The sequence below is a fragment of the Mus pahari genome, chromosome 14 (assembly GCF_900095145.1).
Source record: "Mus pahari chromosome 14, PAHARI_EIJ_v1.1, whole genome shotgun sequence".
In the NCBI taxonomy this organism is placed as follows: domain Eukaryota; kingdom Metazoa; phylum Chordata; class Mammalia; order Rodentia; family Muridae; genus Mus; species Mus pahari.
The window spans coordinates 36,545,474-36,571,557 of record NC_034603.1 but is presented as its reverse complement, the minus strand read 5'-3'; the positions used below and the strand labels follow the sequence as shown (position 1 = coordinate 36,571,557).

Genomic DNA, 26,084 nt, shown 5'->3' with positions numbered 1-26,084 from the left:
ACAGAATGAGTTCCAGGACAGCCAGGGCTAAGCAAGAGAGAGAGAGAAAGGAAAAGAAAGAAAGAAAGAAAGAAAGAAAGAAAGAAAGAAAGAAAGAAAGAAAGAAAGAAAGAAAGAAAGAAAAAACAACAATATATATTAGTCACTACTATATTGCATGTACATATTCTACTTTTAAAGCTGTCAGACTATTGACAAGCAGTCTACTGTAGCCTGCACTGGTTCCTCTGATTTCTCATTCTCCTTGTTAAAACCTGTTGATCAATTCCTAATTAATTACTGAATAAATTATAAACTCCCACCCTAAAACAGATAGATAGATAGATAGATAGATAGATAGATAGATAGATAGATAGATAGATAGATAGATATGCTCAGACTCAGGAAAACTGTCATTCCCTTGAGACACAGAGGCAGGAGGAATTCAATATTGCCCTGGGCTACATAGTAAGACCTTGTTTCAAAAGAACAAGATAGAATATTGTCAGATTTGGGACAATATTTACAACTACATAGTCAAGCAATAGTGGCACATTTCTTTATCTCAGCACTTGGGAGGTAGAAGCAGGCGGATCTCTGAGTTCTAGGTCAGCCTGGTCTACAGAGTGAGTTCCAGGACAGCCAGGACTATGGAGAGAAACCCTGTTTTGGAAAAAACAAAACAAAACAAAACAAAACCAAAAACCACAATAGGTGACATCTTCAGTGTAAAGACAAGTAGATGCTGAGAGACTGTAAAAGAATGAATCATGCAAATACAGGGCTGGGGAGGTGGCTCAGCAAGTGAGAGCACTTCCAGCTCCAGCGCAAGGACCTGAAATCCCAGAAACTCAAGTAAAGAGGTGTGTGTGCCGGCTGTACCATAACCCAGTACTGCTCTGGTGTGCGGAGACCACTGGTCCAGCCGCCACAAGCACACCCACACGCATGCTCACTGTCAGCCCAGCTCCAGGCCCTGTAAGACACCGCATGTGGAGGGAACCAGATGGAGAGAGAGTGAGAGCAGGCACCTGTACCTTCCTCTGGCCGTCTCGAGCATCCCTGCGCGCGCGCACACAAACACACATACAGAATACTAATGTTGAAATCAAATTAGCAAAGGTCACTAAAAATAGACCACTTCACGATCATTCACATTTCTATACACATGATACCAGTGTGAGTGTAAGCAATTATTGACAGGACTAAAAAGAGAAAAAATTCCTCATAGTAACTGACAGAAAAGCGGATTTAAAAAAGAGAAAATCGTAGGACCTATAACATAAGACCAAAAATCTCTGCATACTTATGGTACTAGGTCCAAAAACTTCAGAGGACACATGATTTTCAAGCTCATTCTTTCCCACCCACATGATCATAAAACAGATTGCAAAGCAAGCTCAGAAGCATCAAAGGACTGAGTTCATTTAGGACATACTGTCTGACCATGGGGGTTTATGTTAAATAACAAAGCAAGCCTGCAAATCCTCTATGTTTGGAAATGAAGCAATTCACTCCTAAATAGTCTATAGGATCAAAGAAAAACATTCTGGTTACTTTTAATTGACTGATAAGTCAACATAATAAAATTTACAGAATACTGCCAAAGCAATAAAAATTTATAGCTTTAAAAGCAATTATTAGAAAATGACTACTTAAAAAAAAAAATCAATAAGGTATTTATATTAGACTCTACAGAATGAACAACTTATTCCACAGAAAGTAAAAACAAGTGAAAAGTAGATAAGGAGGTAGGCACTGATAGGAAGAATAAATAGAAAGGACCAGAAGAAACCAAAAACCGAGATTTGAACCTTGGGTGAGTCATTTTAAAAAAATAGAAAAAACCTATTAATATCAAGCTAAGGGCCAGGAATGCTTGCACAGGGTGACTGAGGACCCTGCTCCTTGGTTTATCCTCAGTATTGAAGGGAAACACAACGAGAAGGGGAAGAAGAAAGAGAAATCACTAGATTTCTCCACAAGAGAGTATTGTCAAGCATTTACACCAATAAATTTGAAAGTGTTTATGAAGTAGATGGACTTCTAGAGAAACATAATTATCAACTGAAACAAATTAAAAAGTCTGAAGGGCTCCAGATCTATCAAAGAAAAACTTTCCCCAAGGAAAACTCAATCATCGTTTTTAAATGAACATGAGTTGTAGTCAAACTCTTATAGAGAACAGAGGTCGAACAGCCCTAGTTCATCTCATAAATACGGCAAGAATATAACAGAAAAGGAAGACAGCTGTTCTCATTCAAGGTATACACACAGCCTAAATATTAGCCGGACCAGGAGAGGGAAGAGCTGAGGAAGGATGTAAGAACACTTGTTCCTAGTAAAGTTATTCAGCATTCTGGAATATATAACAAATAACATAAAAAATTCATACTATTATCTCACTGATAATGAAAAAATTGGCAGGTTAAAGCTCAAACAAGGTTTTTAAAAATCATCTATTCAGGATAAAAACTAAGAATATAAGGAAATTTCCCTTAAGTTGACAAGAATATTTGTTTAGTTGTTGTTAATTTGCTTTTAATATTTTTTAAGACACAGTTTCTCTATGTAGTCCTGGCTGTCTTGGAACGAACTGTGCAGAGCAGGCTGGCCTCAAACTCAAGAGTTCTGCCTGCGTCTGCCTCCTGAGTACTCGGATTAAAGCCACCTCTGCACAGCGTAAGAGTGTTTTTGTTTTGAGATAGGGTCTCACTGTGTACCTGGTTGACCTAAAACTCAGATCGTCTGCCTCTGAGTGCTGGGATTAAAAGTGTGCCTACCATACCCAGCTGCAAATGCCATTCTTAGTTTTGAAATATTGAAAAATTACTCCTGAGATTTGAAATGATACAAGAATGTGTCTCCTAATACTTTTATTTAAAAATATTACACTGGGGGTCCTAATAGTATATAATAAAACAAGCAGAAATGTGTAAGAATTGGAAAGAAAAGCAAAATCATCATTTGCAGATAGTGAAGGCATTCCACAAGAATCTTCAGGGAACTATTATAAGTAATGAATAAACTCAGCAAGGCCCCTGAATACAAAGTCAGTACATAAAAATTGTTGTAGAACAGAGCATTTCTACATAATGGTACTAATTATGAATATATTATAATATGTTCTCATTGTATGTACCAAAATGGTAAGATTTTAAACATGACTTGCCTTGGGTTTTTGTCAACTTGACACAAGCTAGAGTTATAGGCAAGAACCTCAATTGAGAAATTTCCATCAGACTAGACTGCCTGTGGGCAAGTCCCTAGGCCATTTTCTTAAGGATTGATGTGGGAGGTCTCAGCCCACTGGGTGTGGTGCCACACCCCTGTGCAGTGGTTCAGGGTTGGGTAGGAAAACCAAGCTGGGAGGAGCAAGCCAGTAAGCAGCACCCCTCCATGGCGTCTGCATCAGCTCCTGCCTTTGAGTCAAATAAACCCTTCCCTCCCAAAACTGCTTTGGTCATGGTGTTTATTTGATCGCAACAGAAAACCAAACTATTTAAATAGTGGCTAGAAAAAAAATTAAATACTCAAAAGGTAATGTTAACAAGATCTAGACACGGGCTGGAGAGCTGCTCAGCAGTTAGCAGCACTGGCTGCTCTTCCAGAGCACCTGGGCCAAGCCCAGTGTTCACGACCATCTGTAACTCCAGTTACAGGGCTTCTGATGCCCTCCTCTGGCCTCTCCGGGCAGCAGGCAAGCACACTGGGCACAGATAGACATAAAATTAAAAAAATAATAAAAGATGCTTTTTACAAATATGGACATAGCTTTTGTAAAGAAGGTTATAAATAGAAAAAATAAACAATTAGATATATGAGTTTATCAGGAATTAAGGTTTAGCTTTGTAAACATCTAATTTCTTCCCCATGCTGGTTTGTAAAAGCTCCAATAAAGATTTTACTAGGGGCTGGGCAGTGTTGGTACATGCCTTTAATCCTAGCAGGTAAAGGCAGGTGGGTCTCCGTGAACTTGAGGATAACTTGGTCTACAGAGCAAGTTCTAGGACTGCCAGGGCTACAGAGAAAAAAAAAATCTCAAAAAAACCAAAACAACAACAACAAAATCAACAGGATTTTATGCAGCTTGTTTGTAACAAATGGCAAGTGATACTAAAATTATATTGAAACATGAAGAACTTACCAAGCATAAGCCATAAACAACCAGGGGCAACTGCTACAAACAAAAATGAAGAGACTGCTGGGTGTGGCGGGAATCAGGCCGACTATCACAAAGATATTCAACAGATGTGATGGGCACATACCAGTAATCCCAGTGCTCAGGGGGGTTGAGGCAGGAGGATCACGACCCCAGACAAGTCTAGGCTATAGATCTGTTTCTGTATTTAATCTACTGTGATTGATTGTATTGTGTTGCTTGAGCACATGAAGGAAATCACACACAGAGAGAGTTGGGAAAGAGGAAACTCTCTCAACAAAACAAGAACAATTACAAAACCCTCAAGTTACATTCCTGACAACCAAATAACGCCAGTTTCTTTTCTTTCAAGTAACAGTCTCACTTTGTTTTCAAGGAAATATCTGCCAACATCCTTGCAGACGCAACCCCAAATCTATCTCTCAATCCTAGCACATAAGCATGCAGCCTATGAAAACAGAAGAGAGTTTAGCTTCTGAGATATGCTCACACCCGCTGTTCATCAGGCGGCCACCACACAACCTACACAGCAGAGGCGCTAATGTATACTCAGCTCCTCACACAGGACATTAAAAAGATGTACTCTCAAGGGCTCAGATTTAATAAAATCAAAATTTTCCCTTGCTTTATCGAGGACATTCTCAAGTAAAACTGGATTTGTTTTAAACTACCCACAAAGCTCAGTGAAGACAAAGCATTGAGAACACAGCCTGCAGTCATTACCTTCATCCATGAGAAGGCACCGTGGGCTTTAGTCATCGCTGCCTTTGGACCAGCGGTACAAATGTCAATGGTGAAATGGCAAATGACATAATGGCTATAAAAAGTCCTGACCTCTCAGTTTCCCTGAAGAGGATTTAAGGAAACCTCACTGGCCACACTCTGAAGACTACTGAACTCCATCGACACAAGAGCATCTTTAAAATGCAATACCAAGCAAAACAAAACCCCCAGACGCTGCATGAAAACAAAACCAGGCAAAATTAAACTCTAGGTGCACATTATAAGTTAATATAATGGGAGATTTCAATCCATCCTTCTTGTAACTGACAAACAGAAGAACATCAGACTTAAGAAGTTTTGTGTGTGCAGGTGCATACCTACGGTGCATACCGACAGAGTCAGAGGACAAGCCCCAGTGCTGCTCCTCAGCCGCTATCTACATGGGGTTTTTGACTGGCCTGGAGCCCAGGAAGTAGGCTAGGCTGGTGGTCATAGTGAGTTCCAGGTTAACTCCAGGATCTGTGTGTGCCTGGCTTGTCCATGTGAGTTCTGGGAGCTGAACTCAGGTCTTCAGACTTGTGTGGCAAGCATGCTACTAACTGAGCTGTTTCTTAGCTTCAGACTGAAGATTAACTAGTGCAGTTAAACTCTTCATCTAGTGGCCATACATGGAACTGTATGTACATCCAACAATAACAGAATATACAATCTTTACAAACATACATAACACTCCTCAAGCTGAGAGTACATTTACAAAAAAAAAAAAAATCAATAAAAATAAAGACCTAGCCATGTAGTAAGAATTTTGATCTCTTTAAAAACACAGAAATAAGAATGTGGTTTCATTGTAGTTAATCCCAGGTATGGGATATGGGGCTGCTTTAGATCATCCATACTGCAGCAGCTGACTATGATTTGTCTGGTGCTCTAGCAGTGGTGTGATTTTGCCAGCTGCAGATGGTTTCTGTGATTGTGTAATGTTGGGAATTCCGAGGGCTTTTCAGAGGGTATACAAATGCTATGGCTCTAAGAGGTGTTGGGGTGGAGGTGAGGGTGAGGGTGGGGGAGTTGTTGTTGGTGGTTGGTTGCTGTTGGTCATGGTTTGCCGAGTAGTTGTGCGTAAAGAAGAAATTAGATATCCTGCCAGTAAAGATCAAACTTGCCCCCAGGAAACTCCATGACCCTAATCAGCAGGAATTAGTCAATCAATAACACCAACCCCTTTCCTTCCTATCCTTTTTTTTTTTTTTTTTTTTTTTTTCTCCTCTCTAGTGTTAGAGGGTTGAAAGGGTGGGGGAAAAGGTGGAGAAGTTTGGAAGAAAAAAAAAGAACCCACCGAGTAGCGAAAGCCCAGCCACATAGTAGGGCAAGCATGGCAGTGCACGCCTTTAACTTCAACACTCCAGAGGCAGAGGCAGGCAGATCTTTGTGAGCTGGAAGCCAGCTACATAGTGAGTTCTAGGTTGGCCAGAGCTACATGGTGAAACCCTGCCTCAAAAACAAACAAACAAACAAAATAAATAAAGGTTGATATTATATGAACATTATCTTTGTGATTACTTTTTTTAAAAATCAATAGTAAGGGTTGGAGAGATGGCTCAGCAGTTAAGAACACTGACTGCTCTTCTGAAGGTCCTGAGTTCAAATCCCAGCAACCACATGGTGGCTTACAACCATCCCTAGCGAGATCTGACGCCCTCTTCTGGAATGTTTGAAAATAGCTCTAGTGTACTTACATATAATAATTAAATCTTAAAAAAAAAAAAAAAAAAAAAAAAAAAAAAAAATCAATACTAATAGGAAACCAAAGACTATAACACTTGGAACTGAGCATGGTGACANTTCAAATCCCAGCAACCACATGGTGGCTTACAACCATCCCTAGCGAGATCTGACGCCCTCTTCTGGAATGTTTGAAAATAGCTCTAGTGTACTTAAAGAGAAACATTGTCTCAAAAAAAAGAAAAAAAAAAAAAAAAAAAAAAAAAATCAATAGTAAAAGGATACCTAAGACTATAACACTTGGAACTGAGCATGGTGACATGACTGCAATCCCAAAATGTGGGAGGTGGAGCAGGAGGATCAGGAGTTCAAGACTAGCTTTTGTTACACATTGAGCTTGAAGCTAACCTGGCAAAAACACCCAAAAAACAAAAAACCCAAAACAAAACAAAACAAAAATAATAAAATAAAATAAAAAATAAAAAAACCTGCCTTCAAAAACCAAAAAGCAGGGTCTGAGGGGACAGCTCAGGCAATAAAGTGTGTGCATGAGTTTGGACCCTAACATACTCATAAAGAAAGGTAGGCATGGTAGGATGTAGCTCCAATCCCAACACTGGAGACAGGTAGATAAGATTTCTGGAGTTCACTGCATAGCCAGTCTGGCCAAATTGATGAGCTCAAGGTTCAGTGAGAGACTCTGCGCCAAAAAATAAGGAAAGTGGGGGCTAGAGAGACGGCTCAGCGGCTAAGAGCACTTACTGCCCTTGCAGAGGATCCAGGTTCAGTTCCCAGCACCCATATATGGCTGCTTACAACTGCCTGTAACTTCAACTCTCTTCTGGCCTCCACAGACAGGTAGGCAGGCATGCACACAGCACACATACATACATACAAGCAAAACTCTCATACATATAAAATAAAAATAAAGAAATCTTTAAAAAAAAAAAAAAAGGTAAGAGGTAATTGAGAAAGATAAGTCATGCTGACTTCCAGCCGTCACCAGTACTTAGACACATACTTGCACACATGCACACATATGAACATGTGCACCTAAGACCCTGCTTAAACACAGCAAAGCAATCAAAACAAAAGGGAAACAAGAAGACCATCACCTTTGGAAATGTTAAAAATACACCTTTAATGATCCAGAGGCTAAGGAAGCCACAGAAATCAGAAAGTACTTAAAACTGAGTAACAAAAAGCTACATATCACATCTGTGAGTGTGTGTGTTGGAAAGAGCATTACAGCTCTAAGTGGGTTTTGTAGGAGGGAAGATAAAAATTAGTGATCTGAGAATCTGGCAGTTAGGGAGAGGAGGTGGAAAGAACACACTAAGCCTGCTGGCAGCCAAGTCTGTCTGAAGGAAGCTGTTTTATCTTTCACACATGCTATGGCCAAAGCACAGGCTATCTGTCGCTACCATGGCACCTCAACTGACAATTTCAACTACTCAGTTAATTCCAAACAAGTATAGCAAGGGCAGCTCTCCCCAGCCCCAATGTCAACCGCTCCAGCCAGAATTTGGGATGGGAACCTTTCTCCATCCTCCCTAGCCCCTTCTGTGAACTTAATACTTCGAGGAAAAACAAATTGTTCTTCTGTACAGAACTAGAAATCATACTTTTGAAAAGAAGCTCAAAAACTCACTCAGTTGTCACTAAGATTGGAAAAAATGTATAGACATAAAACAGTTGCATAGACTTTGAAATACCATGAGGACTGTTTACAAATCCTCACTGTGTGTGTGATGCGTGCATATATATGTGCACCAGTGTGCAATGCATGAGTATATACACCACCAGTGCACATGTATGGAGGCTGGAAGTCAACATCAAGTATCTTCCTCTATCATTATCAACTTTGTGTTTTGGACTTATCTACTTTATTTATATGTATCAATGATTTGCCTACATGTGCGTATGTGCAACACAACATGCTCGCTTTTATTTTTTAAAGCAGGGTCTCTCACAGAACCTGGAGCTCACTGATTGGCTAGACTGGCTGGCCAACCAGTTACCTCCATCCTCTCCTCCCCTCCTCTGGCTCTGCCTTGGAATGCTGCGCTGATGGGCACGGCCTACCACCTGCAGCTTTTCAGGTGAGTGATGAGGACATGCCAAGCACTGTATCCTCAATGGCTTCTCCCTTCGCTGTGCCCCTTGTACCAGGGCAGTGTTTCTCCCTCCCTCCTCCCTCCTCCCTCCTCCCTTCTCTCTGCTCCTTGACATCTATGGTGTCCACCAATGGGATCAAGGGAAAGCCTGTAAAAACAGTCTGGCCCCTGACCACACAATATCCTTTAGTGTGTGTGTGTGTGTGTGTGTGTGTGTGTGNGAGAGAGAGAGAGAGAGAGAGAGAGAGAGAGAGAGAGAGAGAGAGAGAGAGAGAGATGGGTCAGCCTCAGGTGTTGTTCCTCAGGACAGTAGTACTTATTTTTTGAGACAGGCTCTCTCTCTGTGGGACGACTTAGGGCTCACCAATTAGACTTGGAAGGACGGCCAGAAAGCCCTCTAGACTCTTCATCTCCACCTCCCCAGCACTGGGGTTATAAGCTTATGCTTTCCTGAGCTTCTGTGGGCTCTGGAATCTGACTTGGCCCTCATGCTCGTGTGAGCAGCGCATGAACGGCCTGTGAGAAGCAGCTGTCTTCTTCTCAGTCCTTCCAGTGCCTCTTGGTTGTGCTTTCACCTCCCCGGGCCTGCATAGGTCACTGCAGCAGGCTTCCGTCCAAAACTCAGGTGCTCTCAAATCTCCAAAGTCCACATTCCCATCTGACTGCAACATCCTACAACTCCCTCAATCTCATCGACTCTGTCCTTCAATGATATTAAGTTCTCCACCCTTGATCATTGTGGGATGAATGATAATAACCCCATATGTTCATTTATTTGAATGCTTAGTCACCAAAGGTGGAACAATTTGGGAAGGATTAGGAGGTGTGGCCTTGTTGGAGGTTTCAAAAGCCAGTCCCAGGCTTTCTGACTGCTGCCTGTGGATTAGAATGTAAAACTCTGAGCTATTGCTCCAGCACCATGCCCGTCTGAGTCCCTCCATGATCATGGACTCTCTAAAACTGCAAGCAAGGTCTCAATTAACTGCTTTCTTTCATAAGAGTTGCTTTGGTCATAGCATCTCCTCATAGTAATAGAACAGTAATTAACAGTCACAGAGCCCTCCTGCCTAGACCTTCATGCCTCCTCAGCCCGACTCTGAAGATGATCACTAAGCTGTACTCTACTGTGCTGGTAATACAGATACCAGTTGCTGGCCCCATAGGCCTGAAGCTGAATCACAGGCAGGAAAAGGACAGTGTTGCTGCATTTCCGCTGGATTCCCACCACTGCTCCTCTGCTGATCTCTTTTCCTTGGCTCTTCCTCTTTTCCAGGTCTGTCTGCTCTCGTAGCCTGCTTTCCCAGCACTGCAGGCTGCCTCTTCCTCTCTTTTTCTGTACCTTACCTCACAGAAGAAAGGAAGAGGAGGTGGAGGGGCTCAAAACCCACTCAGCTCTCAGCTTTTCTTTTGCTGGTTCCTTTACCAGCCAGACTCCAGTCCAAATATTACCTTGTCAAAGAGGCCTTCACCCACCCGCTGGGGCAGCCATTCTGCCCTACAGCCTAGTTTGTAACCTTGTTTCATTCCCTTAGAGGACATCTCACAAATGCAGGGCACTGAAGACAGTGACTGCTCGGTAATATTACTTAAATGCACTAGTTCCTCAGGAACACTGGTTCCGGCTGACTGAGCTCTGAATTACTTGGGGGTTCAAGTAGCATATTCTTTGCACAAAATTCAACCACACATTCCCAATTTCAATGCCATTACTGCCAGTGTTTCTATGTCTATTCCTTTTAAATCTGTCCTAGTTTCATCTACACCACCTTCCTCAGTGCTGGTCCCTGTCCACCACTTCCTCAAGTCTAATTTGTCATTCTAGGGGTATTTTGTTGTTATTGTCTATGTGCACGGTGTTTGCCTGCACATATGACTGTCCATCTCTAGTATGTCTGGTGCCCATGGAAGCCAGAAGAGGGCATCGGAACCCTTGGAACTGGAGTTACAGATGGTTGTGAGCCACCATATGGATGCTGGGAATCAAACATGGTTCCTCTAGAAGAGCAGCCAGTGCTCTTCACTCCTGGGCCATCTCTCCAGCCCTTGTAACTTTCTGAAACAGGGTTTTATACTCTTTAGCCAAGGCTGGCCTCTAACTTATGGAAATCCTCCTGCCTACACCCCTCCTCCCAATCGCTAGGATCACAGCCATGAACCATGACATCTAGCCCATTCTAGACACTTTGTAGTATTGGCATTCTTCCCCTGCTCTACCCTAAGTTGTTTTCAGTAACTTCAGTGCACAGACAGGATCGGCATCTGCAGCATAAATGCCAGCCCCAGGACAGCCTTAGCCTCACTCTCACCCCCAACTGTTCCCTCAACATCCATCCTCTGCCTTCCTGTCACCCCAAGGAAGCTGCTCCTGCTCTGCATGGAAACTGCAGAGCCTGGGGCCCCTTGCTCTTCTACTCTTCCTTGCCTGGCTCCTCCTGTAAATGAACGCTCAGTTATTAAATTCTCTAGCCTTTTTGCAGCATGCTCCCTTCCAGAGCCCCTCTTTAGCAGTCTTCAAACATTATTCAGTGCATCTAGTCATTTAAACTTTGAATTGTTAATATGTGGAAGAAGCCAGACACAGTGGTGTATGCCTTTAACCCAGGCAGAGGCAGTGGATCTCTGTGCATTCAAGGCCAGCCTGGTCTACAAAGGGAGTCCAGGACAGCCAGGACTTGTTATGCAGAGAAACGATGGGAAAGAAAGCAGAAACCGATTAAGCAAATACCTTCCTATTTTTTTTATCAGAAATATAATGTCAAACAGGATGTTGGGAACCTCTGCTCTCAAGTGGTTAAGCATCATGCATAATGTACATTATACTATTCTCAGGTACTGAGAAGAAATACTCACGTAGATAAGTCCCGAATAGTAGCGGTCCTTCAGATTATGTAAGACAGAGGCTTCGTTCAAGCATGTCAGCTCTGCCATGTCCTCCACCTTGGAGAACTTAGGCGGGTTCATCTTCTGAATGTCGTCTTTGTTGACCATTGCTTTCTTTCCGTTCTCTGCCAGCTCCACCATAACTTCATCGCCCCGCTCTTCTTTAATACTAGCTGCCTCAAAACCATGGCGTTCCGATGGAATCCACACCAGCTTTTTAGCTGTCCAGTCAGCTTGAGTGGCAGGGTTGTAGATGACAGCCCTGTCCACAAAGAGATACCTCTCGGGATCCTCCAGTCCAGTTCTCTGGGCCATTGTAAACAGAAGGACCCAAAAGTGATTGCCTCTGGAAGAGAAGGACAGAATTAGAAGCTTGGAGCATATAAAACAATTTACAAGTTTGACTTTCGAAGAAACTAAGTAAAACCTTCAGTAAGCATAAAACAGTTTTACAGATCCCAGTATCCCTCCCCACAGCCACAGTACCCCCCATTCTCCAAGGTAAACTTCAGGGGTAACCACTAATCATGACTCTGGTTGTCTGGTGACCATACAAGATCTGCCCTCAGTTACCAAATGCAGAGACAAGCAACAAAGTTTCTGGATGACCTTTTCTCTGTCTTCTTTCTCCCTCACCACAAATTAAGCAAGGAGTTAGGAAGGGAAAGGCAGAAGAAAAACAAACAAAAAAACAAAAACAAAAAACCAAAGATATATAATAAAAGGTTCATGGAGTGGTACTACAATTAGTGTGGCTACAGGCCATAACTACAAAAACTAAAGATGATTGCCAGAGGGTAAAGAACCAGGTCCAGGGTGTAGCTCAGTTCCACCCTCAGTACAAAAGCAGGGAAGAGAGAAACACACACACACACACACACACACACACACACACACAGAGTGAGAATATATGAATGAGTTAGAACTAAATTATATGTTCTAATTCATCTTCAAATAAGACTCTAGTCAATTCCTCTAGACGTTCACTATGGCCCTTTAATCTGTAACATGGAGGCCACAGAAGACATGTACAACTTTCCTCTAACCAAGCCTTTCAGGCATGTCATGACAACTCCTCAGGACTTCATCTGTATCCCACAACTGCTCCCACTCCTGCATCTCCACCTTCACCTCTCACCAAAGTGTCCATGTGTAGTGTAAGTTTCCAGATTAAAATGACTCCTTAATCAGGAAGGTAAACAACTCATGATACATTCAGGAAGTCCCTGAAATTAAGCACATTCACTAGGCCCCTCCTTGCCAGAGTAAGCAATAAAAGCCCCTAAAGAGAGCCTCTCTGATGCAGCAGAACCAAGATGTAAAAAAGACCCTCACGCAAACGGAGAGGTAAAGAAGACTCTTGAGACAAGACCAGCTGCTTAGAACTAGAAACCAGCTGAACTGCCTGGAAGAGGTTTAGACCAACTGAAGTACCTGGAAATGACACTCTCCAACCTATGGAGCTGCCTGCAGGCTGAGCAATATGTTCCAGGTCCTCACCTTTCTGAGCTGTCAACTCATGCGGAATGGCCTTGGTGATACAGCTGTCTTTGAGTCATTTCTGCTCCTGCAACCCCTTACCCATGTTCCTGAAAAGAACCCCAATAAAACTCATTGGTTCACCATGTTGAAATTTGGTGGTATCCACACTTTGATCTGTTGTGGGCTCCCTGTCTGGGGTGAGTAGATGTGTGTTATATCTCCTGAGGAAAAGTTTTGTAACACCATGTCTTCCATTAACCGTGTATGGCCCCAAAGCAAAAATTCCAGAAATGGTCTAACTGGTACAGAAAAAAAGAAAAAAAAAAAAAAATCAGTAGAAAATTGCCATACCGAGGAAAGGTGTGTTCCGTCACTTTTACAACACACAGAGCTCAAGATATAATTGGCTTATTTAGTGCTCACTGACTACTGGTACATAAGGAGAGAAGCAAAATCTCCGTGCACGTCATGGTTAAATACTTCTATACTTGGGCAATTAACCTTTCAGATCAAAGGACATCATGCACCTTCCTAATGTGACTTGTCATTCTTTCCTGACAGCATCTTTCTTGACTCTCACATCATAGCAAATGTTTCTTGCTATTACCCCAAAGTTTGAATTATTCCAAATTTTATAGACGTTTCTAAGACTTCATCCAAATCAACCCAAGAAACCAAGTACCTACTTTTATTCTATCAAATCTACTTCTCCCCTTTCCCCCATTTGCCAGAAATATTGGGAACTGTTTGTAAGCGAAAGGACCAATATAAGGCATCCTTTGTAGGTTGAATAGAGAAATCACAGTCATCCAAAGTTGTAAATAGGTCATTTACCTTGAGTCTATAAATAAACCTCAAGGTCCAAGAACCTTCTAAAATGGTATAAACCATGAAGTACTTTCAGCGTGTGTGTGCATTTGTACACTAGTCTAAGGAGTCAATCCATAGCTTCCTTCAGATTCTCAAAGGGCTATCTATACTCTGAAGGATTAGCTGCTAACAGTGGGTATGGACGCTAGCTCTTTCACCCCTCATAAGAGTTTATTTCAATCAAATAGCTATGATACTTCAGAAATTACTTGTTACATGTTAATGAGTTATAATCCCCCATGTTCTACAGCAGTAGGTCTCTAACTGTAGCAGCCATTAGCAGCACAGGGAAGGTTTACTGACACTCAGATTACTGGACCACACCCCCAGAGCTTCTCATTCAGTAAGTCTCTATTTCTTTTTTCCTCCTCTCTCTTTTGAAATAAATAAATAAAAATTATTTTAGTTTATGTGTATGAGTATTTTGCCTGCATGTATGTATGTGTACCACATACAAGCTTGGTGCCCATGGAGGCCAAAAGAGGGTGTTAGACCCCACGGAACTGTAGTCATTGTGAGCCACATAGGGGCTGGAAATTGAACCCAGGTCCTCTACAAGAACAAGTTCTCTTAACTGCTAAACCATCTCTGTAAGCCCAGCCCAAGACTGCATTTGGGCTATCAGATTCTCAGCTGATGCTAATGCTACTGGTCCTAGACCACTTTTTACAACCACTACTCCACAGTTCTCTCTGTCTACCAATGTTACCAGCAGGCACATTACAAAAGAAAGGAAATTGAAAGCCAACATCCAAAACTCATTTATAGTTGATATAAAGAATGTGCTGATGTTTAAAAGAATATAGACTTGGATTTAAAAAAAAAAGATAAAATGACCTCCCCTCCCCCTAAAAAGTGATTCTTGTTATTAATACACCTTCAAATAGAGTGCTTGTGTGGTTTTTATCTTTCTCTGTGTGTGTTTGTGTGTGTGTTTGTATGTGTGTGTGTGTGTGTGTGTGTGTGTGTGTGTGTTATACATCTCAAACCTACATTTGCTTCCTAGGCAAATAAAAGAGAGTGGGCAATATAGAAAATATTTGTGGTCACATGTACAACCAGAAGTATGTTACTGAGTATTAACAAGTCTTTCCCATTTAAACTGCACAGTGGTAAGAAGCATGGGGATCAACTCAGGCGAATTTGAAGGCAAATAATAGGTCTAGACACTTCACCTTTGGGAAGTACAGAATCTATTAAAAGTGTAAAAAACCCACAATTATAACAAAATGAGTTTATCTTTTTTTATTTGGTTAAAATGAACATATGGCACTTTGGAAAGTATCCTTGCATCTGTAGGTTTGCACACATTAATTTACCTTGGATGTGGAAACATGCTTAAATTTGGTAGGCAGCTATAAACTAGAGTGATTTAGCAAGTAGGTAAAGTACATTATGGTGTTTTGGAGGGAAGGGTATTTTATCAAATGGGGGCATTTAAAATTTATTGGTACATGTTTACTATGCTGAAATGCTAATTAATGTGAAAAACTCATCAATTATAAAATTTCATAATTACCACGTGCTCCTAGTTTTGTGGGAGAAAGACAATGTACACACACCTTTTTGGTTTTTGAGTCCCAGGCAGCTGCCTTAGAAGTCAGTGTGTAGGTGAAGCTGGTTTTGAACTCCTAAAGTTTCTACTTCCACCTCCCAAATTCTAAGATGGCAGCTGTGTGCCCCCATGCCAGACTTCATCTGTTTTTAAATGGAGTCAATTCTTTGGGTCTAAAAGTTGAGTAGTAGATTACAATTTATTTGTATTTTTAACACATCCACATTTTTGCACTAAACCCTATGGGGACAGTTACCTGTTCCTTGCTGTGTGGTGATGGTCAGTTAGCCTGGTCCCTGGTACAGGGCAGAGAATCCAGACCTACCTTATATAAATGGTCCCCATCTTTATAATTCACTTCAACTTCCCACAACCAAAAGCCTTCCCTCCTGACCCAAATGCTACCCTTTCACACCTTCTTTTCAGGTCAATCTGGCAATTTAATCCTTCCTTCTGCTAACTCTCCTTGCTGCCCTTCTGGCAGTCTCCTCGACCTACCTAGCAGGGCACCACAGGGCTTACTTAGCAGGTAGGAGGGGCTCCTGGGGCTGTTTAATTCATAGAGTTCATGAGGTCAGTAAAGATGTTTTCCTTAGTTTAGCTCTCCACTTGTTTGCCAAGTATATTGTATTTTTTCACTCCGCTGCACATTTGGTATTAGATCTGATTTTACAATGGTATTTAACATGTACCACTTGCAAATATTTTGCCTTGCTGAAAGGGTAATACCACAATTTTTTAAAACAAATAATCTTGTTATACATCCCTAATTACATCCAGACACTGTTCTATATATATGTATGTATATCAAGGTCTTAATCCGCACGAGAGAGGTACAAGATAGCTTCCATTAATAACTCCGTTTTACAAATGAAGAATCCAAAGAATTCTGAAAACAGACAAGTAACTTGCCCAAGGTCACACAACAGAGGTCACAAATAGCAGAGGTGGTCCTCCTGAGCCCAGAGACCAAGCTACAACGATGAAAGTGGACTGGTAGGGGAAGAAATTTCAAAGGACAGGTAGTATACATACCATGTTATCAAATTTAAATAGCCTGTCTATCAATAACGAGTTAAAGATTATAGATTTAGTCAATGGGCACATTAGTACAATCTGGCAAAGACTTTCTACTTCGAAGGAGAATGCCTACATTTAAAAAAAAAGGAGGGGGTAAGGAATGTCTGTAATAGGCATGCAGAGGGTCTGGAAGTGCTGGTGCCACCGAAGTAACTAATTATAATTAAATCATTAATCAGTGTCTATATGAATTTGCCTCCTATAGAGCTAAAGTTCCCATCCCTTACATAAGCTGTACACGACCACCCCTGGGACATCCACCCGGGTCATTTTTTACTTCCAATGAAATGCCCCCTAGCAAAATTCTCAGCTGCCTCCCAACACCCAAGGTAGGTGTGGGCAGAGGAAAACAATTCAATTTTATGATCAACGAATATAGAAAAGCAAATGAAATAGTGGCAAATTATCCGCCCTCGAGGATGCTTCTAAAACGGTTGAACTAAATGGGAACTGCCCCAATCTGTGAAATTGCTATCTACCACCGAGGTCACTGGCATTACAGGACTGCACACATCTCTCCATTTATCAAAATTCTACCTAACCAAACAATCACTAATACAAAAGGCAAGGTTGCTATGAAGCCTGCACTAGCTCAATTAGTAAAATACTTCCAAAACTTGGATCTCAAAGCAGGGATTTAATATCTCATGTGTGATAATAATGTACATCAAACGCTGAAGCAGAGAGTCACCCTACAACGCGCCCTTCAAATTCTCCATCTCACTCTCTATCCAGTCTCTTCATTGTCATGATTTCCCTACGGAGCCCAAATACATAGCCCAGCCTCACAGGTCACCTCCTTTTGCCGCAAAAGCTTGTGGTATATCACACAATTGCACCATATGCTTTCTGCCGATAAGGACGGGAAGAACGGAATTTAAGATGCAGAAGTAAAGAGATACATAAAATGGCCACTTTTCCAGAACCGGAGACAGGGCATACTTAAACATCAAATGCACGGGGCTACAAGAATAGTTAATTGAGGCAGATTAATTAAAGGAGATGGAACAATGAATAGATTATAAAGTTTTCCAGAGTCAGATACTATCAGGAATAATTAAACCTCACCCAAAGCATCCTTAGTTTCAATGTTTGGAAAAAAAAAAAACAAAATCAAAATCTTAGCATAGCTAAAGTATTATATTTAGTATTATTTTATTCAGCAAAAACAGCAGTCTTTGTTCCATCCGCAGTCTGGATCTACCCCGCCTGCTTTTCCCTTACCCCACCCCAACCTACCCCACCCCCTTCCATCCACCGCAGTGATCTTGAAGAGAGCTGCAGAGGCCCCAAGAAACAAGAGATAACGGTCGTAGGCAGAGACCCCGTTACCCAAACCTCACCAGCTCAGGTCAGACGCACCGAGTGGCCACCTCCTAAGGCCCCAGTTCCCAGAGAGGCCTGACTGGGGGCCTCTCGGGTCCCTGGGCCGCATCCGCCCACCAAAGGCCCACAAAGCCCCGCCAACGCCAAGGACTCCACAGCTTCAACTTCCCTCCGACCCAAATCCACTTCAATTTTATAGGATCAGAGTATGACACCCTAACTACAGAAGGCCAGGGAGATTCTGCGGCGAGCCATTACCAGATCACTTACACAATAAAGCGATCCAGAGGCGACGGCTGACCCTCCCCCCCGGCCGCTCCGCTACAACGCGCCCGGGCCACATTTCCCGCCTCGTTCTCCCCAACGGCCCAGGCCTCGCCCGGTGTCCACCTCCCGGTCCACCACGGTCCCCAGCGAGCGTGGCATGAGGTCTAGCTCCAGCTCTCCTTCCCGAGACCAGCTCTGGAGCCTCTCATCCGTCGCATGCTCCCCAGACCATGCAGTTTCAGGCCACTGGTCCCTAAACCGCACAGATCCAGGGTCCGCCTTCTGAGTCTTCGGAGAACCTTTCAGTCGCACCCGGGGAAATCTAACTCCACCTAACCCACGGAGCAACCCACCCAGGGTCTCCTTCCTCCCCGGGCCCCCAGCACCAAGATCACATCACTCAGTCCTCTCCTAAGAGGAGATAGACACGCCGGGCTCCTCCGGCCTCTTACTAGGGCACTCACCTCCCAACCCCACGTTTCCAGGGATCCAATGCAACCAGGAGTTGGTCCCTACATCCCCATCCCCAGATCTCCATTCTCATCCGTTTCAAGGGTCGTCCTCACGTATAACCTGACCCTGATCCATAGAGGGGTCTCATTCTCAAGGACCCCATTTCCCATCCCTCCAGGGGTCTCTTCATCTCCATACACTGAGGTCCCGTCACCTCCACAAGCTCCGCTCTCCACTGCCCAGTCTCCCTTTTCCTAGCTCCCGCCTGGGCTCCGTCTCTGTGCTCCAGGCTCGCCCAGTTCCCCAGCCCCGGTTCCTCCCCTCCGGTTCCCTCAACCGTCCCTACTCCCGGAACGCCGTACTCGGACCCGGACAACTGCTCGTCTCACCTTCAGCCGAAGATGGTGGCGCCGGCACACGTCCCCAGCAGCGACCACAGATCCAGCGTCTCAGTTCCAAACCCACCGCTGCCTCCGCCGGGCTCCTTTAGCACTGCTGCTCGCGCCTGCCCCACCCACTCCCACCCTCATTGGGCCAGCTCCACGCCCATCACCGCCGCCCCCAGACCCACTGGTCGGTTTGCGCGCCCATCTCCCAGGAAAGACGTTAGCAACCCGAACGAAGCTACCTTCCCAAGTCCGGCTCCCCCCACCCACCTGGAATGATGCTCATTGGCTCCCGCTCCCGACCTAGACCCACAGACTCCCAATCTCATAGGTTGCCACTCACGCCTGTCAGAGACTCCGGGAGGTGCGGCCGGGGCAGTGGCGGGTGACTGGCTGACTCTGGAGGGAGATGGACAGCTGAAACTAGGAGCCAGGCGATCCCGCGAGGCAGAGGGCGCCGACCTTGTTGGGGTGTGCGCGGTGCGCTAGTCCGGGCTGGGTGGACAGCGGGGCAGGTGTACCGCAGCACAAGCCACCGGCTCCCGCTGGCCACGTCTCTCTAGTGCGTCGGGCCGCCGCTGCAACCCACTCGAGCGTTCTGCGGCCCGTTGGCTTGCCGCAGCCACTGGGTCCCTCAGCGGGACCGGCTTTCCCAGAGGAATCGCCGGCCCCCGGAGCTGCCTGCAGGGGCGGGGCCGGAGCGCGGTCCTGAGGCCTGACGTCACCCTGGAGCTTCGGCGGGGTGGGGGGGTGGGAGACGCCGTGCCGCTCACCTGCAGTGGGGGAGGGGAGCCGCTCGGGCTGTGCGCTAGAGCTCCGTTGTGACCCGGAGCCCTGTGGCCGCTGGGGTCCCCCCGCTTACTGATGCTTCCTTCCTCCCGCGATCCGCCGCAGTTGGATGTTTGCTTGCTCAGCCTCTTAGGCAGGGCTGAGATTCCCAAAATGCGAGAAGCAAACGGGCCTGGCAGCGAAGACCAGAAAGCGACTTCATTTGTTCATTCACTCATTCATTCCAGTTCTCTACAGAAGAGGAACTGGGTAGGGTTTGCAGGATTCCTGTGCTGTTGTTATCATAGCCCCCAGGGCCAAAGAACCAGTGGTTCAAGTGCCTTAGGTTCAAGGACCTCAGGTGGGGGTGGGCTTCCAAATTAAGGAAACCGAAAAATTGAAGTTAAAAAAAAAAAAAAAAGGAATGAAATGTCTGCAGAATCTAGTCAACTCTTAATTATACATGTATAAATATAGTAAAAATCACAAGAGCAAAATGGATTATTCTTATAAAAAGATAAATATAAAATATTTTAAAACTGCCTCAGGATTTTAAGTATTTAGTACTGCATATATATGTGTGTTTTAATAGATAGCTTGTAAATGCCTGGGAAACTTCTAGACTGATTTTTTTTTTTTTTGAGTGGGAAAAAAAATGAAAACAAGGCAGGAAGTGATAAGAAAGGGTTGGTGGAATTCAGAGAAATCTCCAAGGCAGCTGAATGCAGAGCCCTTCCGGGGGAAGTGAGAATCCTTTGTCCTTTGTCCAGGTGCATCTGGTCTCCACCCCCACCTGCCCACTAGGGTGGCTGCCCCCTTCCAGGTGTCTTGTGACTTTGGCACCACATGAAGAGTTCTATCCTTGTGAAGTCTACAGAGGAAGTATAAGTTAGTATAACATATCAATGATAGCCCTCTTATAAACGTTTCCGGATTTAGAAAAGACTCAGCCATCTCGAAGGCATGAGTCTAAGTTTTGTCACCCAATGAAGTCATTTCTAAATGCTATATTCCATGCTTAGAGCACCCACACAAACGGCTCAAGCCATCAGATCCGTGGTTTCTCATAATTTTACAGCAAACTCGGGGGACTGTTAGAAAGAACAAGAAGGTTATCAGAATTAAAACTCACACAGACATTTGTCTTGATGAGAATTCTATAACAAGTGCATTTCTAGCTCTGGGGTGTCTTCCATGTTTTCATCCGCCAGATATCTCCCATCCAAGTACCGATCTGGCCTGGTCCCACTTTTCTTCTGGGATCAAACAGGATCTGGCATGATCAGAGTAAAATGTCCATACATGTCTGCCTGGGTGGGAGGGGAATTAATAGAGTAACAGGCTCCAGGTCTCTCTCCTGCCCACCCGTGCTTCAGCCGGACCCTTAAGAGTTCTTCCTAAGTTCCCTTGATCTGCCTCTTTGCTTCCTTCTTCTCCCTCATCTTCACAGGTAACCCCACCCCCACCCCTAGTCTCACACCATCCATGCCCCCCCCCTCAGGCTTCTCCAATTCTAGCCCTCACCAGAACAAAGGGAACATAGGATTTAGAATCAGGCTCTGAATGCAGCTCTGCCACTATACCTATAAACTCTATATACCGTACATTAATATTTGACAAATTACCTCCTCTCTAAAAAGAAGCTATAGCTGTGTCCTGGAAGGATTCACTTATTGAATATGTTGACTGGGTGAATTACTGTATAAAAATAGTGACATCATGGATTAATAGGTGGAAAATTGCTTTTTTGCTATTGTACAAGTTCACTATGAAGAGGGAGAGGAAACCCTTGTCTTTGTCTGTAGTAATATTAGCTGGTGACGTAGGCTGCTTCTACTTCTAAAAGCAAAAGTTCATAGACCATTGTTTGGCAGGGACTGGGTCAGAAGTCCAAACTCCTTCCCTTAGGGCAGTTTAAGCCTGTGAGCTTGTTTTGTTTTGTGTGCAGGAATGACAGGCAGTTTTTTTTTTTTTTTTTTTGGAAGGGGGGGTAATGAATTCCAACATTTGAAAATTAAGAGCTATCCAATGTTGGTAGTTATTAGGGGACTGTGAATTCAAAGCACAATGAGATCTCACTTTACACTCACTAGGTGCCAATAAAAAGAGTAAGGGCCACCACCGAAGGCCCGTGAGGACCCAGGGAAACAGAACTTTGCAGTCAGGCAGGAATGTAAGACGCTACAGCCACATTGGAAAATAAGCATTTTCTTTAAAAGTTAAACGTGTTGTGTGCTTTAGTCAATAATAATAATTAATAATAATAATAATAATAATAAAGAAGAGGTTAAATATAAATTTACCATACAATCTCACAATTATAGCCTTGGGTATCTTTTTAAAAAGTTGGAAAGCTGGGCATGGTGGCGCACGCCTTTAATTCCAGCACTCGGGAGGCAGAGGCAGGCGGATTTCTGAGTTCGAGGCCAGCGCCTGGTCTACAGAGTGAGTTCCAGGACAGACAGGGCTATACAGAGAAACCCTGTCTCGAAAAACCAAAAAAAAAAAAAACAACCAAAAAACCAAAAAAAAGTTGGGGTTAGGGGGAGATCCTATGTGCATACAAAACAAACAAACAAACAAAAAAATCAAAAACAACATACACAGAAATGTTCACACAGCATCATTTATAATAGTCAGAAGATATAACAACCTAAATGGAGATGAATTAATGAATGGATACAAATAAGTGGTAGATCCGTGCAACATGGAGGAACCTTGAAAACCTTATGCTCACTTGAAAAAAGCCAGACACAATAGCACATACCCGAACCATCCTATCTGTATGAAATGCCCATAAAAGGCAAAGGTAAAGAGAGAAAGTAATATGGCACTTGCCTGGGGTGACATCCCGAGTCCGGAGACAACCCAGGATTCACTAACAAACGAACATAAGAGATCTAATTGGGTAATAAAAAGGCTCTAAAACTGACTTATGGTACCGGTTGCACAACCTGGTAAACGTACTAAAAAAAATTCCTTCCCACCCCCAGGAAAAAAACCCAACTCAAACCATTAAATTGTATACTCTGAATTATATAAGTATGTAAATATATCTCAATAAAGATACTTTTAAAAATAAAGCTAGCACATAAAAACCTAGACTTCCAGCTTTTCTTTAAAAACAGGACGCCGGGTGTGGTGGCGCACGCCTTTAATCCCAGCACTCGGGAGGCAGAGGCAGGCGGATTTCTGAGTTCGAGGCCAGCCTGGTCTACAAAGTGAGTTCCAGGACAGCTAGGGCTACACAGAGAAACCCTGTCTCGAAAAACCAAAAAAAAAAAAAAAAAAAAAAAAAAAAAACAGGACGATCTGGAAATCCAGAAACCATTTATTGGTTTCTTGATTATCACTGATTTTTAGACAACACACATATTCCTTGGGATGCTCTGGCCACCACCTTCCCCGCCGTCTTACTCCTGTCCTGATTTTCTCCTGTCTGGTTGTGACTGTACTCTGTCTATTTGTTTTGTTTTTTCTTTTTTCAGCGTTGAGATCAAACTAAGAGCCTTGACTCTGTTAAATGAGTGCTCTTCTGCTGAGCTACATCGTCTCTGCCTTCATTAATATAAGTTTCTAAGTTTCCAGGCCCTTGGTTACTTGCCGGGGAAGAGCAGAGGATCCAAACCAGTTCATCCCAGGGGCATGAGAGAGGTATATTTTAATTGAGTTGACTCTGTGATAGCAGTGAAGTAGTAGAAGGTTTGGGCTGGGGAGGAGGAGTCTATAAAACGCACAGACAAAGACAGGCAGATCTCTGTGAGTTCGAGGCCAGCCTGGGCATGGGAGTAGAGTTCAGAGTGTGCTTGGAATGTATGAGACCCTGGGTCAAGCCCCAGCACTAAGAAAATAAATCAGAAAGAAAAGGCAGACTTGATAGTCATTGACCTTAATATTGCAAGTTACACCCATGGCAAATGCTTAGTGACTATCTTTTTTGCCTAGGGCCTGTGCCAAGAACTGAAGAGACAACAGTGGTTTCACAGACATGGTCCCTACAATCCAGTGGGAAATACAGGGGAAAAAAATTAATAAGCAACTGTAATAGAAGTTTGGTTTTTTTTTTAAAAATCTTGAATACAAACAGGGAAACCTACAGGATTTTAAGGGTTCTGAAATTATGTGTGGATTTTGTGTGTACTTTCCCGCTCCCCAACTAGGGAGATCTATAACTCTTAATAGCCGGGTCCCATAAAGGCCTCTGATCTGAAAAGGTTGCAAGCATACAAATACAATATGTTCGTTAGGGTTCTCTAGAGGAACAAAACTGATGTAATTGTAAAGGGGGGGCAATTTATTTTATTAGCTTATACTGTTAGAGATGGAGTAATCCAGTGGCAGTCATCTTCATTAGGGAGACTTAGAGAATCCAGCAAAAGGAAGCCTTAGGGAAGGAAGGACCATTGATCTAACATCTGGAAAGAGCTCTGGAGAGTCACTGGGGTGTGTCCAGTTTAGAGTCCACAGATGCTGGCAGTGGGAGTACATAATCTTGATTAGGAGGAGTAGAGAGTGCACATGATGGCTAGCCCATTCCTCAGGACTTTGTTCCATTTGGGACACTAGCATGTTGAACCATGCCACCCACTCCCTCAGGCTTACCCACATTCCAATCTTCTCTGGAAATGACCTCGCAGGTGCATCTGGATCCAACCAAGTTGATGAACTATAAGAACTATCATGGGACTGGATCATGGAAGCACTTCAGGATCCAAGGACAAATGATAAGGACCCTGAGCCCAGAGCAGTGGCAGAGAAAGGGCCCTGGAAAAGTGACTTAGAGGAAGTAATATTGAGGACATAACCTGAAGGATAAAATGTTAACCAAATGAAGAAAGGGGGCATTCTTTCAGAAAAGGTGGGAGACAGAAAGCCCAGGAGGGAGGTAGGCAGGGATCAGATCTTACCTACGCACTGCAAAATGGATTTTAGATGGTAGAAGACAAATGGGAAACTGTGAGAATTTTAATTTGAGGGGTAATACAATCAACTTTGTGTTTTATCGGGATCATCTGGCCATAGGTAGAAGATGAAGACAAGGCTTGGCTTTGAAGGGAGTTCTGAATGGCAGCGGGCACAACAAACCATGCAGCTACGAGGCAATGGATTCGGATGAGGGAGGAGCTCCCAGTCTGGAGAGTCAAGGTCAGATCTCGGAGATGGCTGTTGCAAGAATTACATGAGATATTTAAAGTGCCGGGCCAAAGTGTGAAGATATTAAAATGCCTACCATCGCACATGAGGGTATTTATAGTGCCTGAACAACGCAGGACACATTTCAGGTCAGTGCCCTGTCCATGTGCATCTCTGTAGCCTGTCTCAAGACCAGCTCAGCAGATAAAGAAGGTGAGCCACCAATGCAAGCCACATGGCTAATTAAAAGCTTGAGTAGCTCTATCTAAAAAAGAAAAGTTGCATCATTTGTATTCATTTTAATCACATTATCAAATGCAAATACATTGAGAATATGACATTTTAATGTATAACCAGTTTTTAAAAAGTCATTCATTGTTTTTCCAGTTCTAATGCTCATGTGGATTTTTTTTTCCTGATGGATAAGTACATAAAAGTATATTCAGTAGTGCAAGCACGCAGTCTCGTGTGACACTCCATAGCTTTCGAATGGCTGTTTTTTAAGTATTCAGAAGTCTGTTGAGATGTATAGACTTTAGCAACAGATTAGTTGCTGTGTGATGTTATTTGATTTGCAATGTTGTTTTGTTTTTTTAGATTTATTTATTTTATGTATATGAGTACACTGTAGTTGTCTTCAGACACACCAGAAGAGAGCATCCATTACAGATGGTCATGAGCCACCATGTGGTTGCTGGGAATCGAACTCAGGACCTCTGGAAGAGCAGTAGGTGCTCTTAACCACTGAACCATCTCTCCAGCCCTTCAAGGTTTTTTTGTTTTGTTTTGTTTTTTTTAAATAAAGTTTATTTTAAAAAAATTAATAGGAGTCTGGAGAGATGGCTCAATGGTTAAGAGCACTTCCTGTTCTTTTAGAGGACCCAGGTTTGATTCCGCAGACCCATATGGTGGCAGACATCCATAACTCCAGCCTCAGATGATCCAATGTTCTCTCTGGCCTCTGAGGGCACCAGGCACAGGCACAGGCACGTATGTACACGAAACACCTGTACACAAAGAAACAAATGAACAAATTTAAAATATATTAAAAAAAAAAGGGGGGGGGGCTGGTGAGATGGCTCAGTGGGTAAGAGCACCTGATTGCTCTTCCGAAGGTCCGGAGTTCAAATCCCAGCAACCACATGGTGGCTCATAACCATCCGTAACAAGATCTGACGCCC

General features: G+C 43.5%; 1 protein-coding gene across 2 annotated transcripts in view; it reads right to left on the bottom strand.

The window, feature by feature from the left end:
* The window catches only part of Myh10 (myosin heavy chain 10), a 119,219-nt gene extending 99,594 nt beyond the window's left edge, over positions 1-19,625 (bottom strand). Inside the window, exons 1-2 of one of the 2 annotated variants that reach the window (XM_029546082.1) lie at positions 19,346-19,625; positions 11,554-11,929 (exon numbers count right to left, since the gene is read on the bottom strand). In XM_029546082.1, coding sequence (XP_029401942.1) covers positions 11,554-11,898 — 345 coding nt within the window. In that variant the 5' untranslated portion in view covers positions 11,899-11,929; positions 19,346-19,625. Of the gene's footprint in view, positions 1-11,553; positions 11,930-19,005; positions 19,274-19,345 lie in introns of those variants that run through there. The other variant, XM_021211456.1, reaches the window with a different exon arrangement.
* Between the last annotated feature and the right edge of the window lie 6,459 nt (positions 19,626-26,084).